This window comes from Patella vulgata, chromosome 1 (genome assembly GCF_932274485.2).
Source record: "Patella vulgata chromosome 1, xgPatVulg1.2, whole genome shotgun sequence".
NCBI classification, from domain to species: Eukaryota; Metazoa; Mollusca; class Gastropoda; family Patellidae; genus Patella; species Patella vulgata.
The window spans coordinates 34,893,735-34,911,040 of NC_065879.2; the positions used below are offsets into that span (position 1 = coordinate 34,893,735).

General features: G+C 34.8%; 1 protein-coding gene across 2 annotated transcripts in view; it reads right to left on the bottom strand.

The window, feature by feature from the left end:
* Window positions 1-16,175, bottom strand: part of LOC126823846 (uncharacterized) — a 33,314-nt gene extending 17,139 nt beyond the window's left edge. For both annotated transcript variants that reach the window (XM_050552885.2, XM_050552875.2), the window contains exon 1: window positions 16,037-16,175. In XM_050552885.2, the coding sequence (XP_050408842.1) occupies window positions 16,037-16,061 (25 nt within the window). In that variant the 5' untranslated portion in view covers window positions 16,062-16,175. The remainder of the gene's footprint in view (window positions 1-16,036) is intronic.
* Window positions 16,176-17,306: the final 1,131 nt, after the last annotated feature.

Sequence of the window (17,306 nt, forward strand, 5' to 3'; positions counted from 1 at the left end):
TGGGGTGTTACATCATTGTAATCTACTGTGCCCTATTCATGGCTAAAAAGGGAATCTCCTTGCACATGTAGTTATAACACAGGCCACAATTATCAGATAACCACTTCATTGTTACATGTACATCATATGATTAATTACTGTTGATCGTTTCTATTTATGTGATATGTGTAACATTTCCCTACTTCATTTTACTTTCTGAACAAAATGTGTATTTAAAATTAATGACTTGTGATCGGTCACATTTAAAGCATTAATTTCTTGCTTGCATTAATTTCTAGTTTCAGAGTAATTAAAACATTTATAGTAAGAGTACGAATAGACACCTTACGGTCTACCATATCTGTGGTTCAAATGATAGAAAATATATTCTTATTGCAATCGACAATAAAACAAATGTAACATTTTAATTATTAAGTAATTAATTGGGGATTTTTGCCACTGTGTGCAATCTTTGCCAATGTTACATATACATATATTTCCCATTGGCCACACACTCAAAACCTTTGCTTGCATATTGCACTGCAATGCATGCTTTGTGACATGCTCTATGACATTCTACATGTATGTGTAGACATACCACACTTGTGTCTCCTGATTTTGCAACTTCATAATTAAAATGAATATTTCTTGTGAACTCCTTGTCAGAAATTTCAATGGCAACTTAACTTTGAAACTACATGTATTGACAGATTTCAGAGTATCCATATAACTGTGCACAAAACTGATCATGATGTACTCATATTGAAAGGTCAATTAATCTTCATATTTATATGCTCTAATTTTAGTAAGTATAATAAATGGGTGTGAATTTGACCCTTGCCTACAACCACATGCTAAATAATAAGCATAGTTTTAATGTCAAACCACTTAATTAGTATTAGTTGACATTTTATTTTTAAAACTTGAGATTCGAGTCAGGAAGGGCATGACCATATTTTTGATAACCTGTGAAATTTACAAATTGTTTATCTTAAAAGCTGAATTTTCCCCTACAATTCGGTTGAGGTTGATTGGCTCTGTGTCTTAGGACACACACAGGGGCGGACCCAGAGAGGGGTTTGGGGGGTTGGACCCCCCCCCCCCTGCACAGCCATATAAATTTGTTTGTAAATCAACACTTTTTATGAGAAAGGTTTCTCGGCCATGTGCTTTATCCTTTATCGTCAGATTTGGGACAGGATAGGCACTCAAAGCACGAGATAATGATATAGACATTATGTGATATCACAATTAATGCTTTGCATCCATGAAATTGAATCACAATGTCATTGTATTAATTCATAATAAAAATTGACGTCAAACGAGGTGTTGAATTTCTCTGTTTAAAAAGCTCAATGTGTATGTATATACGCCAAAATGACGATAGAGACCATGCAGGAGGGGGGGGGGAGATACATTGTCTTAGGAACATGCCCCCCCCACCCCTGCAAAAATTCCTGGATCCGCCCCTGACACATGCTGTTCCTTTGTCAAATATTTTTGCAAAAACTTTGCATCAAACCAAGTGACACTTCAAAAAAACTTCCTCTTCTAGATTTCATTTCCTACAATTTCTAACCAATTTGTCATCAAATAAGCACATGTTTTAACTTTGTAAATGAACAGTCATAAAAATTGAGTCACAAGTATGAATCTTGTGACTATCACATTCACATGATAAAATCAAAAACTACAAACAGTTGTAATTTAATTATGTACATGTATGTTTAGTGGTGCTCATTCCAACATGACATTTACCCAGCTGTGGTATTACATGTATGACCTAGTCTGTTGATTACTATGTAACAAAACCTTGATTCATTGAAATATGATTAATAAGACTGCTATGATGATAATGATCAAGCAGACTGCTATGATGATAATGATCAAGCAGACATCTATGTATTTTATCATCTACTTGTAGCTCATGTATAGAAATTTCTAATTTGTTACATCAGCATTGTAGATCTTTTGTTACAATGCACTCGAAACTGTATGCTACACTAGCGGTGTGAGGGGTGAAGTAGGGGGTACAACCCCATCACCCTTCAACTCTAGTTGCAGAATAAAATTCTTGTAATTGGTTTTTGAATCGGTGTGATTTTTTAGCATAAGACTGTTTTTACATTTACATGTACATTTGCCATTCTTGTATTGGTAGCACTTTTAACGGTATGCTACATGTACACCAGCAGTAGGGGGTACAATCTCATCACCCTCTAGTTCAAAATAAAATTCTTTTTATTGGTCTTTGAATCAGTGTGGTTTCTTAGCTTAAGACTGTTTTAACATTTATTTGCCATTCTTGCATTGGTAGAACATGTTTCAATAACATTGTGAAGCATCATGAGCTATCTTTGAAAAACACATGAGATACATGTAAAGTAATTTAATTATAATTAAACAGGTTTATCTAGTTTATGATATTTTCTTCAGGGTACAAAGTAATAACCTTTCAATTGACCCTTTAAGTCATCTACTGGTCTAATACTAATTGATTAATGAGATGATACATGTACATGTAAGTCACCATAACAATTTGACTGATGAACTTTTAATGATTAATTAGGTCAATCTAATAAATATATCTGCCAAATACCCTACTGAAGTATTAACAGTGAATTTTGACCACTTAAATTTAAAACATTTATGATTTCAGACAGTCATCTCGGCAAAATCCTGAATTAACTCCAAACATATTTGATGTGCCATCTTCAAATCCACATTCAACCGACAAATGATAACTCAAGAAAAATTAATAACTAAACTATCATAGGGAGAAAATAGATCTAGCACAAAGATTCCTATCAGCTCCAATTCAAGCATCAATTTAATCATTTCAAGATATTTTCACCTGTCAACAAACTGTGTGATTTGATGATATATTTAGACTAAAAACATATTCAAACTAATTAATCTATCAAAAATTTGCTTCAAGTAGATCTCAAAACTTTGTTTTTACCTCAAGCTATAAATAAACTGTTGTTACATGTAGGTGCCATGTCTGTCATAACAATTCATTGAGGAAGGGTCCATTTTTCAGAATGTATTTTTCATTACTTACTGTCCATTTATCATTCATATTGAGGCCTAAGTAAATTCTTAATTATTTTCTTTCAACTTCTTTTCACGCAGTTTATTTGACACCCCTCAATGTTCCCAAAACAGCCTAACCATATGATCAAGAAATAACAACCACTCCCTTAGTCAAGCTAGCACACAATAAGCTGGCAGAAAACAGTTGGGTTGCCTGACATTTTTGCCCAGTGCTTGCCCATGGGTGTTTTTCGGGTAATCCAGTATTTTTCTAGTAAGATTGGGTGCCTATACTTTCCATATATTACAATGGACCAAATTTGCCATAATTTTACTGGAAATAACTACCAGATAAATACTTCTGGGACAATGTATCATTAAGGCCAAAATACACATAATATCTTGATGTAAATGAATGTAGTAAATGTACTGTAACATCTCTTCGCAGCTTCCCATACATGTTTTTACCCACATCAAAGATAGGTTGCTAGGCAATGAAACATATTCCCACAGCAGCTAAATCGTCCTGGCAGTCAACAAGAGTTTTCACATATTTTTACTTTTGTAAATACATTAATATCTGATTAAGAGTAACAACTCTAAGTAATTATCAGAAAATCAAAAGTATATATACTGTAGACGTAAACATTATGTATAAATATAAAATCAATCAGATGATAACTATGGTCTCTAAAGCATCCACAAGATTTTTCAAAGTGATCAAGGACCATAACTCTGGCAGTAATTATCAGGAATCAATAGACTTCTTCGTCTCATGACCTGTGTATAAATTTAAAGTCAATCAGATATCAACTTTAGCCTCCACAAAATTTTTCAAAGTGATCAAGGGCCATATCTGTCAGTAATTATCAGAAATTGGTGAAAATCAATAGGCTTCTTCGTCTCATGGCCTTAAATACTGTGTATAAATTAAAAGTCAATCGGATATTAACTGTAGCCTCTAGAGCGTCCACAAGCAATTGTGGATGCCGGACCGACAGAGGGAGGGGGCGATGACAATACACGACCACAAATTTAATGTGGGCGTATAAAAAGCACACCCTCAAAACCCCAGAATTAATCAGGATCAACGAGTTTAATGTTATGTACCAACCAATACTATATATCATGAATAAATGAACAACATGCACTATGACATAACAGGTGGAATATGAATAAATTTATATAAATTACATACTATCTACTCCCCTAGTAACAGTCAAAATTATGAATCAGATTATAGCACAGCTGAAACGTTTGGTTGACATTTCATTAAATATTGAGCATAGTTTCAGTTAGTTAGACAGCTTCATTTGATTGAAGATCCTGTACATTGATCCACATTCATATCATTCAGCTGATCTGTTTTTACATGTAATTACAACCAACTAACTTTATGCACTTGTTCACAGTTCATTTGAAAATGTCTGGCACAAACTATATCCAGCATTACTACAGAGATCTACATGTATTTTGATCAAACCCAATAAATCATAGAATATGGCAACCAGACAATGACAATGATATTAAGTGTTGAACTGAACCATAATCAGCCTGCAGAAGTGTCAGAAGAGGTTTAAAATCAGGGCTTGCCACGAGACGCGCGCAGTTGCTCGCGCAAATCTACATTTACGCGAGCAGTTCGTTGCTCGCGCAAAATTTCTTATTTTATCAGAACTTTGGTTTTTATTCCATTGTGCAGTCGTATAATTTTCAATCTAAGCGTAATAATGGCCAAAGGAAACCCGATTGCCCTATCCACATTTATGTCGTGGGGTGAAGAAATCCATACGGAAATTGGTTTTAAACTAAGTAAAGAAGAGTATGACTGTCAAAAACAGAAAGCGATGGTCACACATGTTTACTGCAAACTCTGTGCCAGGAATAGCAATTTTCTTATGATTTTAAATTGAAACAATGTTGTTTGCGTGAGCAATTTTTATTGCTCGCCTTGCTCGCCCAAACCTAAATTTGCGCGAGCAGTCATCTGCTCGCCTTCAAATTATTCGTCGCCAGCCCTGAAAATACAGGTATTCTGTTCTAAAAATATGCTGCACCACTTGTAGACTGTGTTTGCTTTCATTTACCCAAACTACTCTACATGTATCTGCACCTTTAATGTGCAAACAATAATTGTTTTTTATACTGCTAAACTGTTGACTGCTATATACAAATGTATATGCAGCTATCCGAGATGTGTTGCACCTTTGTAGATTTTCAAGTTTTCAAGAAAATAACAGTCCTAACAAAATGAAAGTGGATTTACATGCTTTTCTGAAACAACCCTGCAGTATAATATGAGGGAAATTTAGCCTTGGTCAGTGGAGTTTTCGCCTACTCGTAATCTAATTCTAACTGCCAAGGGTTCTTTTACTTGAAAAACAATGTGTACATGGGGCATGGACGCTTGGTCTTTTGCATTAACCAAACGACTAGAAGATGTCCTTTGCCAGGCTCTCCATCCTGCACAACAAGGTGAAACCGCGCTAAATAATGTAGAGGAACTTTCTCCTCCTATCATAAGGAACCAAGATCTTTGGGTTATAAATGAAATAAATGGGGTTTAACGTCCTACTGTTCTGCTCCTATGCTGGGCTAATGAAGACGGGCATACGCCATACAGTGTGCTATGAGGGATCTTTTACGTGCATTCCAATGTATACACAGGACCTCAGTTTTTCGTCTCATCCAAAGGACTAGACAGCTGTCATTGTCAGGCCCTCCGTCCTGCATCACTGACAAGGGGGAACCATGCCGGAAAATCTGGATGAACTTTCTCGGCCAATGCAGGGATCGAACACCCGACCTCCAGGCTAGCAAGCCAGCGTCTTACCCACTTAGCCACGTGATCCCCTCTTTGGGTTATAAACATGCATTTCAAGTTTCATCAAAATCAGATGAAAATTGTGACCTCTAGAGTGTCCACAAGCTAAAAACGTGATTTTTCGTACGAAAGGAACCTAGATCTTTGAGAGATAGACCTATTTTGCAAATTTCGTCAAAATTGAAAAATAGTGATCTGTAGAGTGTCCACAAACGGATGGACAGGCACGGCATAATATGTCCACATGAAAATGTATAAAAATGTTATTGACAACTTGAAAATTAAGTCTTCAAGCTTCTGATGTCTGTACATGCATGCCTATACATGTACATGTAGTTTTTTGCTTTGCTACCCCTAATACATGTACATGTAATACCAGATTTCTTCAACCAGGAGTCCTCAATTTTCTTGGCACAAAAATGAATTATGCATGCATGTAGATCACCTTGTTTTTCAATATTTCATTCCAGTGCAATTCATAATCAATCACAGTAGTAAATTAATCAAAGTAAAAAATCCATTAAAGATTCCTTTAATTGAACTCACTGAGGAATTCATGCACCAAGTTCTACTTTATCTTTTCCTAAAGGCCAATTCAAAGATATAATGGAATTTCAGAACTATTTAAAATAATGGTTGTTATAGCAACAGACTGCCACAGGGAATTTCAGGCCATCAACTGATAATGGCATACTATTGTCAACTTGTACAACAACATGGTATCAATTCACATTAATATCAACTACCACAAATACTTCACAATAAATCATAAAATATAATTAAGATTAAAATAATTGAGATTTCATAAGGCCAACAGAAACAACAAAGGTTAAAAAAATGATGATTCAATAATTACACATTGTTAGTCTCATAATCAGCCAACTTGAAACAACCCTTGCTAAAATTAATTTTAACAGAAAACACTGGCATTTCATGGTCTACTACATGTACTCCAGAATAGTGTATTTTACTCCCTGGGAGGTTCAGTGGATGATATGATTTGATAAAACCAGTTACAGATACATGTACATTGTATAAATAATCAACTTGAAATAAGAGTTCAGATGTACACCACTAAGAGTATAAGAAACACAAAGCCTCATCCAAAGAAACTCTATTGTTTGTTTTCATAATCAAAATATGTCAATACTGATACATGTACATTCAAATATCCAAATGAACAGGAAAGTTATTTATTCATTTGCACAATAAATTAATTACAAGTTACAAGAAATAAATTACCAAAAGGGACACATCTCAGTGCTAAATAATTATCCTTTTGTAGTTAATGCAAGCATTGACAATACAATGAGAACATATCATGGGCAACAACCTATAACGTAATTACCAAAATTAAAATCTGAATTGGTTACTATTTCTGCCTACAGCTCTCATAAACAAGAAATGTAATGACAATAATTTTAGCTGATCGAAATATTGTCGAAAATGTTCACAAGATATTTTATGGGATTAAGAACCACAATTCTGACAGAAATCATTGAAAATTCTTAAAAATCAATTGGATTCTTCGTCTCATGAACATTCACATTAAGTATAAACAGTCAATCAGACTACATGTACATGTATCTTTATAGCCGTCTCATGCAATTGTTCACAACGAACCGATAGACCTGAATGACAATAATAAATGACCACATTTCAATGTACCTGTATAAAAATTCATTTAAATACGCATTATGCAAGAGCAAAATATGCCTACATACATGTATATATATACTATTCAAAAAAAGTAGGGGATATTTGATTTTTAAGTGTTATTAAAGTCACCTAATGAAAATGACGAAGAAACAAATGACAAAATGAAATGAAGTTCACATTCATCCATTTATTCCAAATGATCGTTAGACTAAGTAAGGCACAGACTGACCATTATAAGGGTAAAATGATACCCGGGGTCAAACAGCAAAGTTACCACAGCATCACAACTAAGTCAGTAACGGGTAAATCCTCCTCTATTTGCCAAACAAGCATTGATCCGACGTGGCATACTCCTAATGAGACGTCTAAGGTCATTTTGGTCCAGATTGTCCCATTCCTGTTGCAACGCAGCAGCAAGTTCTTGGACATTGGCAGGACGTTGTTGACGTTGACGTAACCTCTGTCCAAGCATGTCCCAGACATGCTTGATGGGGGAGAGGTCGGGACTCAGTGCTGGCCAAGGTAATGTGGTGATGTTCTGTTGTTGGAGGTAACCTGTAACGATCCTGGCCCTGTGACATCTTGCGTTGTCATCCTGGAAGATGAAACGGCGGCCATGACGTCGTGCGAACGGCACAACATGGACTGCCAAGATGTTGTCCCGGTAGTACTGGCCTGTAACACGCCCTGCAACAACATGTAAAGCCGTTCTTCCAGCAACAGTGATGCCTCTCCACACCATAACAGAACCACCCCCAAATCGATCATGTCTGATGACGTTAACGTCTTGGAAGCGCTCGTTTCGACGACGCCACACCATCCTACGTCTGTCCAAAAAATCAACAGTGAACCTTGACTCATCTGAAAACATCACATTGCTCCAGCGTCGATTATCCCAGTGTTGACGATCCCTACACCAACGACGTCTTGCCTGAATGTGATGATCTCTCAAACAAGGGATCACGCGAGGACGTCGGGCGCGAAGGTGGCCCCTATGCAGTCGATTCCTAATCGTCTGGCCACTCACTCTCACACCAGTGTCTGTTTGAAGACGAGCGCTGATCTGATTTGCTGTGATGACACGATTTCTCAAGGCCAAGGTACGGATAAATCGATCCTGGGCTTGAGTTGTCGCCCTTGGTCGACCTGAGCGTGGTCTGTCCTGTACACATTGTGTATCACGGTATCTGGACCATAGCCTGCTTATGACAGACTGAGAAACATTCATCGTCCGCGCCACAACCGCCTGTGTTGTGCCGATCTGTAGCATGCCAAGGGCACGTAACCTTTCATTTTGGGTAAGCCGACGCATATCAAAATTTGTTTTCTGGTCACTAAAACAATTAAACTGATGTTTCCACCCTGGAATTCAATGCCACAATGACTGTAACATTCAAAGTCAGAGTCGTGCAAATCTTGGGTTGGACCCCCATGATGATCCCAAGCATCACCTGCATTCCATGCGGTAGCTATTGGTGCGTTTGGGCGTCACATGTAACTGGAAATGTTTCTTCTGTTAGGTTCTATAGTGACTTTTTTCGTAGTCATTTGCATATTTTAGTATTATGCCCCCAAAATCAAATATCCCCTACTTTTTTTGAATAGTATATGTATTGCATTTTTTTTCTGGCTTTAAATTCTACATAAATTCTTATTTAAACATTTATTTATATGACCAGCCCATAATCAACTATCTTGGACATCAGATGACTGGGATATTAAATGGATTAGTACAACCATGCCATTTAGTAATTTAATGCTAAAATGGATAATCGATACTTTATTTATCATCATAGCAATGGTACATATACTTGACAATCAAGACTACTGTATTTAGGCACAAATGTTGTCAAAACTTTAAACATTCACACACATGTACTAACTTTGCTCAGAATAAAGTAATTTGACTGACATTTTCATTATATTAATTTTTTATTACATGTACATGTATCTATTTTTAAACATTACATAAGTCATTACATAAAGGCCATCTCTTTATCTTAATCTTACATAATGCATTTTTAATTTAACTATAACAAGCTGTTGCGGTGCAAAATACAATATGCAAGATGGACAGAGAACAAGCTAAAAAAAGGGGTCCAATGGTCCATTATCCTGGAAGTTACGGTCCGATACTTATACACTACAGTAAACTTTGCATAAGTTGATCTAAATGAACTGACCAATTCTATCTGAGTTACGCGAAGATCCGAGTTAGCAGAAGACCTAGTTCAGCTCTGAATGTAGGTCTCATTATCACCCTGTACGTTCTATTGAATCCTTGTCGAAATAAAATTGGTTCCCAGTCAATTTTACTGGGTAACTTTTTACTGCTAAACGGTCGTGTGTCAGCCTCTATGAATGTCTGAACAATGTAAAGGAACATTTTAGTGAGAAAATAAGACCTATCTTACCTCGCTAGAGTCAGTATGTGCAACACAACATGCTGTTAAAAATGCGTCTCCTTCTGCTAAACAGATGTGGGGTGACGTATGGATTTACGTGGCTCTGCCATGCCAATATAAGACAAAACGAAATTTAGTAAGCTGGCGTGGGGAAAAATTAGTATAGTTGAAAAGCTGAGAAACTTCGGTCAATTATTGCTTTGCCTAGCCCAATTACAATCAAATTTTTTCAAAAATTCCAATTTCGTTTCATCTTATATGGCCGAGTTGCGCAAATTTGTGCGCTGCCCTGTATTTGGATTTCAATGGTGTCAGCCAAGCCGTTTGGCGGAGGGGCACGTATTTTTAACGGCATGTTGTGAACATACTGCCAATCCAACTTAGGCGAAGGAAAAAAGCCAGAATTTGATCAAATGGACCAAACCATTTTGATTCGATTTGAGCGAAGATCCGACTTAGGAAATTTGACTTACGCGCAGAAATTTAATAAGAAAATCGCGCAGGATCAAAGGGTCCAAACGATTTTATCCGACTTGAGCAAAGATCCGACTTATACGAATTTGCGTACGAGGTCCAGCCATTTTTTTGGGGCAGTTTCAGTCCGATAACTAAAGTGGCATTAGGGTGTAATGGAAATATACTTAAACGGTTTTCAAATTGGATAAAATTGTGACCTCTAGAGGAACCACAAGCTAAAAACGCAATTCTTCTCACAATCAGGGACCATAATCCATGAAGTTATAGTCTGATACATGCCGTCAAAATCGGATAAAAATTGTGACCTGTAGTTGAGTGTCTACAAACAAACTGTGGACTTGCATCCGGACGGACACAGACGCGACTACATTATATGTCCACATGAAAATGTGTGCGTATAAAAACTTTTGTATTTGAATCAATGTACATGTATTTGAATCAATGTACATATATTTACTGGTACATGTTCAATTGATTGCATTCACTAATAAGGTAGATAGATAATCAATAATTCACAACAAACACCCGTTAAACTGTTTACAATGTCAACATAATGTACACTACATGCAATAAATTAAATAACAATCCATGACAGGGGTCGCTTTTTTTTCTTCAGAAATTGCTTTCACTAAAGTATAATTGGGCTCTTATATAATAAAGGACAAGTTCATCTTTCAATTATTTTTGGGAAGTACTGAAACATGAAAATATTATAGCAATCCACTGACCATGCCCCAAAATCTGTTTACTCAGAATTTCCATGCATGTGGAGCATTTTCTTGAATTTACATATTTGGTTAATATTATAGAGATCAAACCAATATAAGATGATGAGAGTTGACAAGCTTCAAGGCATTCAAATTATTTTGTGTTCGACTGTGAGCTAAATATAATATAAGGAAATACATGTGTGAACCTCTGTGGTACATGGTGTTTCAAGACTAAGTGTACATGTAGGTACATTGTACATGTTGATATTTGTTGAATCATTTTTATGGAAAGTAAAGCACACAGTATTCTTTTTTCAATCCTTCATTCACCAACTGTCCTCAACAATCACACATTGTATATGTACATGTATATCACACTTGTTATTTGTAACTATTTTTAACTATAATCAAGATCTAACAACATGAACTAATTTATAAATTACCTGTTACATGTACCTGATAGTGACTAAATAACCAAGTCTTCACTTTGGATTTAAAACCTGACACAGAATCATGTGTGCATGTGTATTCCACACAACTGATGCACTGTATCGAAAAGATCTGGAACCAAGGTTAGGCTGAACTGTAGATATCATTTGGGGTAATCCCTGTATGCCTTTATTTACATGAACTTTTTTTTTTTCAAGCACTGTCAAAGCTATTATCATTTTACATATTTTCTATTTTTTTCCAATGTGAAAATAGATACTGAAAATATTGACCTCGACACCATTTATCAGCAATGAAATAACATGTTGTTTTTTTATTTTATTATAAATCTTGACAAGCACATTTTCAGTCACATCCGCTATTCAAGGGATTTAATTAGATTTTATTTGAAATTCAGGAAATAAATTGGTGCTTTTAACCTAATAAAGCTTTACAAACATTTCCTCTGTGTGACAAAAATATGTATTCATAAACCTACATATTTAAGGGTAATTGTAAACAAATTCAATTTTGTTCAGTGATTTTAGTTTATATAAAATGCATAATGGGAAATCATTTGCACAAGCAGGAAAAAAAACCTGTTTCTCTGTAATAGACAGTTTTGTTGTCAAAACATTAAAACATTGATATATTTAAATGTTTTTTTTTTTTAAAATTGGATAAAAATTGTGACCTCCAGAGTGTCCACAAGCTAAAAACATGATTTTTCATACAATCAGCAGCCATAATCGTGAAGTTACAGTCCCATACATGCCAATATTGAAAGTAACTGACGTCTTTTGGAGTTAAACCTATATTTCAAGTTTGGACAAAATCGGATAAAACCTGTGACCCGTAGATTGTCCACAAACAAATTGTGGACCGATGGGACACGGCGACAATATAAATGTAAGTCCTCATGAAAATGTGAATCTAAATAAATATAAAGAGAGAGGGGAATCCCAAACAATTCGATTGAATAACATAACTTAGATGGGATCCAAGTCATAAAAAAACTTGATACGGTGACACCAGTATCACAAAACTCTTTATATTATGTCATGAGATGGCTTTGTGATACCCATGACTTTGTTAACAACGCTTCCATATGGGCGTATAAAAATTAAGCCTGTCCAAGTTTCATAAAGTTGAATTCTTAAAGATATAAAACATCTTAACCAAAATCTTTGAACCAAAGGGTTGCCAGTGAGACAAAATTCATAAGAAATTATGAGAAAAATTCAGATTTTAGCAAAATAATGAAATTAATATTACTGTGCTCCTTTAATAGTGAGACTATGCAATAAAATTAAATCAGTTTGTACATAGTATCTACGTAAGTAATAAAGTCATTATTATTACATGGAACATTACAGATATGCATATCTGTATGTTCATTAAATGAGTGTTTTTATTCAAATAACTATTAAATACACATGATTAATACCAATCAATACAGAATTTTCTTATTGACTAAACATAAAATATGTCAAATTTTAACTACATGTATAGAATGTTTAACATCCACAGTTTAAAATATCTCTCTTGTATCATCATTGAAAACATACCAAACACAATGATTCATAAACCGGTTCAATGTAATAAACTCACATGACCGTTATATTGGCTTTTGCAAGATAATAAACAAATTGAAATTCACTGAGGTACTATCTATCTAATATTAATAAAATATACATTGTTTTACAAAGACAGCAATGTTTTATACTGTAAATCACTTAAATGCTCTTCCTTTTGTGTGTAATCCGTCACTTTGATCTAAGCTTCCTATCTGCCAGACATGCCCATTTCAAGACTACATGTAAATTATATTCCTGTTGCTATGACAACACCTAGAAAATTTACACAGGCTTCCAACCACTTAGAATGACAGCTTCTGTACAGTTTTAAGACTACTAGATGTGACAGAAGGTGTATGGGTAATTTGATAGCCTTGCTACTGACACTATCTCATCTAAACATTTAATTCTTTGTCTCCTAAATTGTATCTCCTGAATTATAATACTGAAGAAATTAATTCTAAAAATCTGACAATCCTTATGAATTATTCAATTCAAATTAAAAATAATTGTGAGATATATTTTTATCTTTTTGGATATTGGTGGCAAAATAGAACATACATATATTTAGCCAGAAAGGAATTGACAGATGTCTTATTTTGTGATAGATGTAGTTAGGAGTATCCCTTTAAGTATCTGTTATCATCCTTGTCAAAGCTGTTGATAGTGTAGGAGGTAGTATGAATCACTTTTACTTGAGTAAATATCTCTTTCTTTGTGTTATGTCATATCTAGTTAAAGAAACTCTCCCAGATATTGGTCTTTGGATTAATTTTATATGGAAGGCTCTTAGAAACCTAATTATGTACCTGAAGCTCTGGTGATCACTTTGGGCTGAAACTTTCAGACAAGGAAATTCAAGACAAGAAATAAATGCAACATACATTGTAAATGCTGGAGAGTGGATTTTTGCTGTTTTAAATATAAGTGTAAAAATAGCGGGTCAACATCTGGTTATTAATTAATTGTATGTTATGCTATTAAGAACATTGATTAACATTATAATATTTTATAATGCCGTATTGTATTTGGTTTTGTTTAACATAAATTATGCAAGAGCTAAATTAATTAACGTATACAGACCATAATCAACTTTCGATGCCATCGCTAGCCTGCGATATTTACTGAATTTAAATACATTTTATGATGGATGATTTAACATCAAAATGGATAACCGAGACTGTTTTTTTTTTTATCGTATCGACATTAGTAATGATGATCAAGGCTGGGCCTAAAATTCAATCGCCAATATCTCGGTTCAGGGTGGAGCAATCAGACTAAATTTTTTAGCTTTTTCTCTTCATTTTATCTATTTATTAACTATTATAGCGACAACTGACAGCCTTTTATCTCATCTCCCATAATACACCTAAGCTTTAATTGGGGCCACTGTGGCTAAGTGAGTAAGACACTGACTCGCTAGTCTGGAGCTCGTGGGTTCGATCGCAGTGTTGACCAAGAAAGTTCATTAGGAATTTCTGGCGTGGTTTCACTTTGTCAGTGGTGCAGGACGGTGAGACTGACAAGGGCAGCTGTCTAGTCATTTGGATGCTATGAAAAACCGAGCTCCTGTGTACACATTGGCATGCACATGAAAGATCCCTTGGCAGTTGGAATTCGATAAAAGTTAATTTGATTACTGTTAGGTTGCATTTAATACTTTACCTTCTTTATTCAGTGAAACCTGTTCTTTTACAGTAAATATCTTGCATTTTGATTTGCTTTTATTATTAAATCCTCTTTTATCAATGGAAGCCTTGTGAAATTCGGAATATTATCTTTTCTTTAAATAAGGAAAGTGTTAATCTAATTTTTTTTTTCTTTTAGTGTTAGATCATTGGGGTCAAGTGTTAATTGTTTGGGTGTTTTCTTCCTTTGAATGTTGAAATTTTTAACTGGTTACAAATGACTTTTATTTCATCTTTATACCTATACTATTTATCTTAAGGGAAGAATCCTTTGAAGTTTTTTTTTGTTTCTTTTGAAGTTGTACTAGTGAGAGGATAAAATATTAAATGAACAAATTCATAAATTCATTTTTCTACCATTCGTTTACAGGATGACTAATCCAGAATAAAGCTTTCAATAATTACATACATTTGAAAAAAAACCCCAAAAATACCCATTTTAAAAATATATTCCACCCCCTTTTCCAAAAGAAGTGTTTTCTCATTCAATTTACAGACATGTTTTTTCATTCAATAACAGGCTGGTGTCTTTCTTGCCTTTTCTTACACTGCCATTTTTGAGACAGACTGACAGCCTATGGTTAAATAACCTCAAGTTTGAAAAAAGATGTGATTGCATCCCTACTGACTCTATATTTGAATAAACATCCAAAAACAAATACAACACAATAGTCGAAGTTGTCACTTGCAAACTTCGGACGTGACAAGCGTCTTTAAAAATAACGAAATCACAAAATTCAACAACGAAAAGAAAACATTTTCAAATTGAGTACACATTTGTCTATGTTAATAATATGTTTTCTCAATGCTTTTATTCAAAAAAATACATATTTACTTGTCCATGTTAATTTACAAGAATTAAGAAATACTAGAGACTGATCCTAAAATTTCTGTTATACCATATTCTGGGGATACATTTTTAATCCTATCATTGTCTTATTCTAATATTGTTCACCAGCACATTATTGATTATGTGAAGTCGGTGATGGCATAATTTAATCGCGTGAGTCAGACGGTGCCTGCTGCATAACATGGGTCTGGGAGACTAGAGGCAATAATGTATAAACTGTGTGTATCATATTATCATAGCCAGTATGACTGTCGCCCGGTATGCGTTTATTTACCTCAAGCGATCGTGCTGCAAGATATTCACGAATATTTTTAATAAAAAACCCCGTAAATTCTCCATAATGTTATCCATTTCTCACAAAGACTGTCAAAAAATGTAAACTGGAATAAAATGTATACTTACGCGGAGAGCCGTCTGCAGCCGCCATCACGCTTTACAATCTTTTGAAGACTAAACGTGAATATTGAAAACGAGGCAGAGCGGAATTCCCTCTGGGCACACCCCTCTCGCCCCGCCCACTTTCCCTAAAATATAATCGGTATTTTACACGTGCATCTGTAAAGCTTAAAAAATATTCCAAAATGATAACATGGATAAATCGAAGATTAATTGGATTCATATTAAAAGATATTCGTATATATATAGCCATATCTAATGATATCAGCAGAAGGTTTGTACAATGTTCAACATAGTATAAACAAATCTATTACATTGTCAGTATATAGATAGTATGTACATACGACTTATCTTCTGAGTGGTTTTACGAGATAAAAAAGTTTATCTAATGTTTAAAGTCCCAGTAGTTCTAGGTAATGTTTACATTATTTGGATTATGCCATAATACATAGTATATAATAAAGTTAGGCATTATAAGAATTTACCCGCCACTAGTTCATAAGGGCGAATCTTTAATCTATATACAATGTTTATGTTTTGGTGTAAATTCCAATGACCCCTATTATAACCACTCAAATTTTAGTAGAAGAATCAGACATATTCTTACCTTGCCAGACTAAATATCACATAATTACAGTTTCCATTTTGGAAATAATATTCGCCAGTGAATCTTAAGGTCCTACTAATGATATACATACCATCGGTGTGTCATCCCTTCCGAGGGCCTAGCCGCCTTTCCTTGCCGTGCCCTCCGTCCTACACCAGTGTTAAGTGGGGTGGGGTGGGGCTATAAAGATCCGATCGTACCCCAATCTTAAAATGTTTTATTCTAACCAATCATTGCAATACACCATATCATTCAATGTTTGAATTGTCGATAATTAGATGATTTTAAGGTTATTTTAAATTTCACGAAAGTTACAGTGTCTCTTTAATGTGTATTAAATTTGTATTATCTTTTGGTATAGATGTGGAAATTGTTGAAATAAGAGATATACCATCCGGACGAATGGTGTCCGGTCTAACTTGAATTATCTAAAATGTCAAAGAAAATAGCCTCTTCATCCGTTTTATTCGTGTCTGTCCCGTACCTGCAGTTATTTACTATTATCGCTGGCATTTACGTAGACATACATATTATGTTGTAAACCAGTTTACAAAAGGTCAACTTCTATTAAATGGACTGAATCATTTACATACATACATTTTTTTTTCGAATATAATAGAATCGTTCCTTTTAATTGAAAGGGTGGGGTGGGGGTGGAAACAACATCAA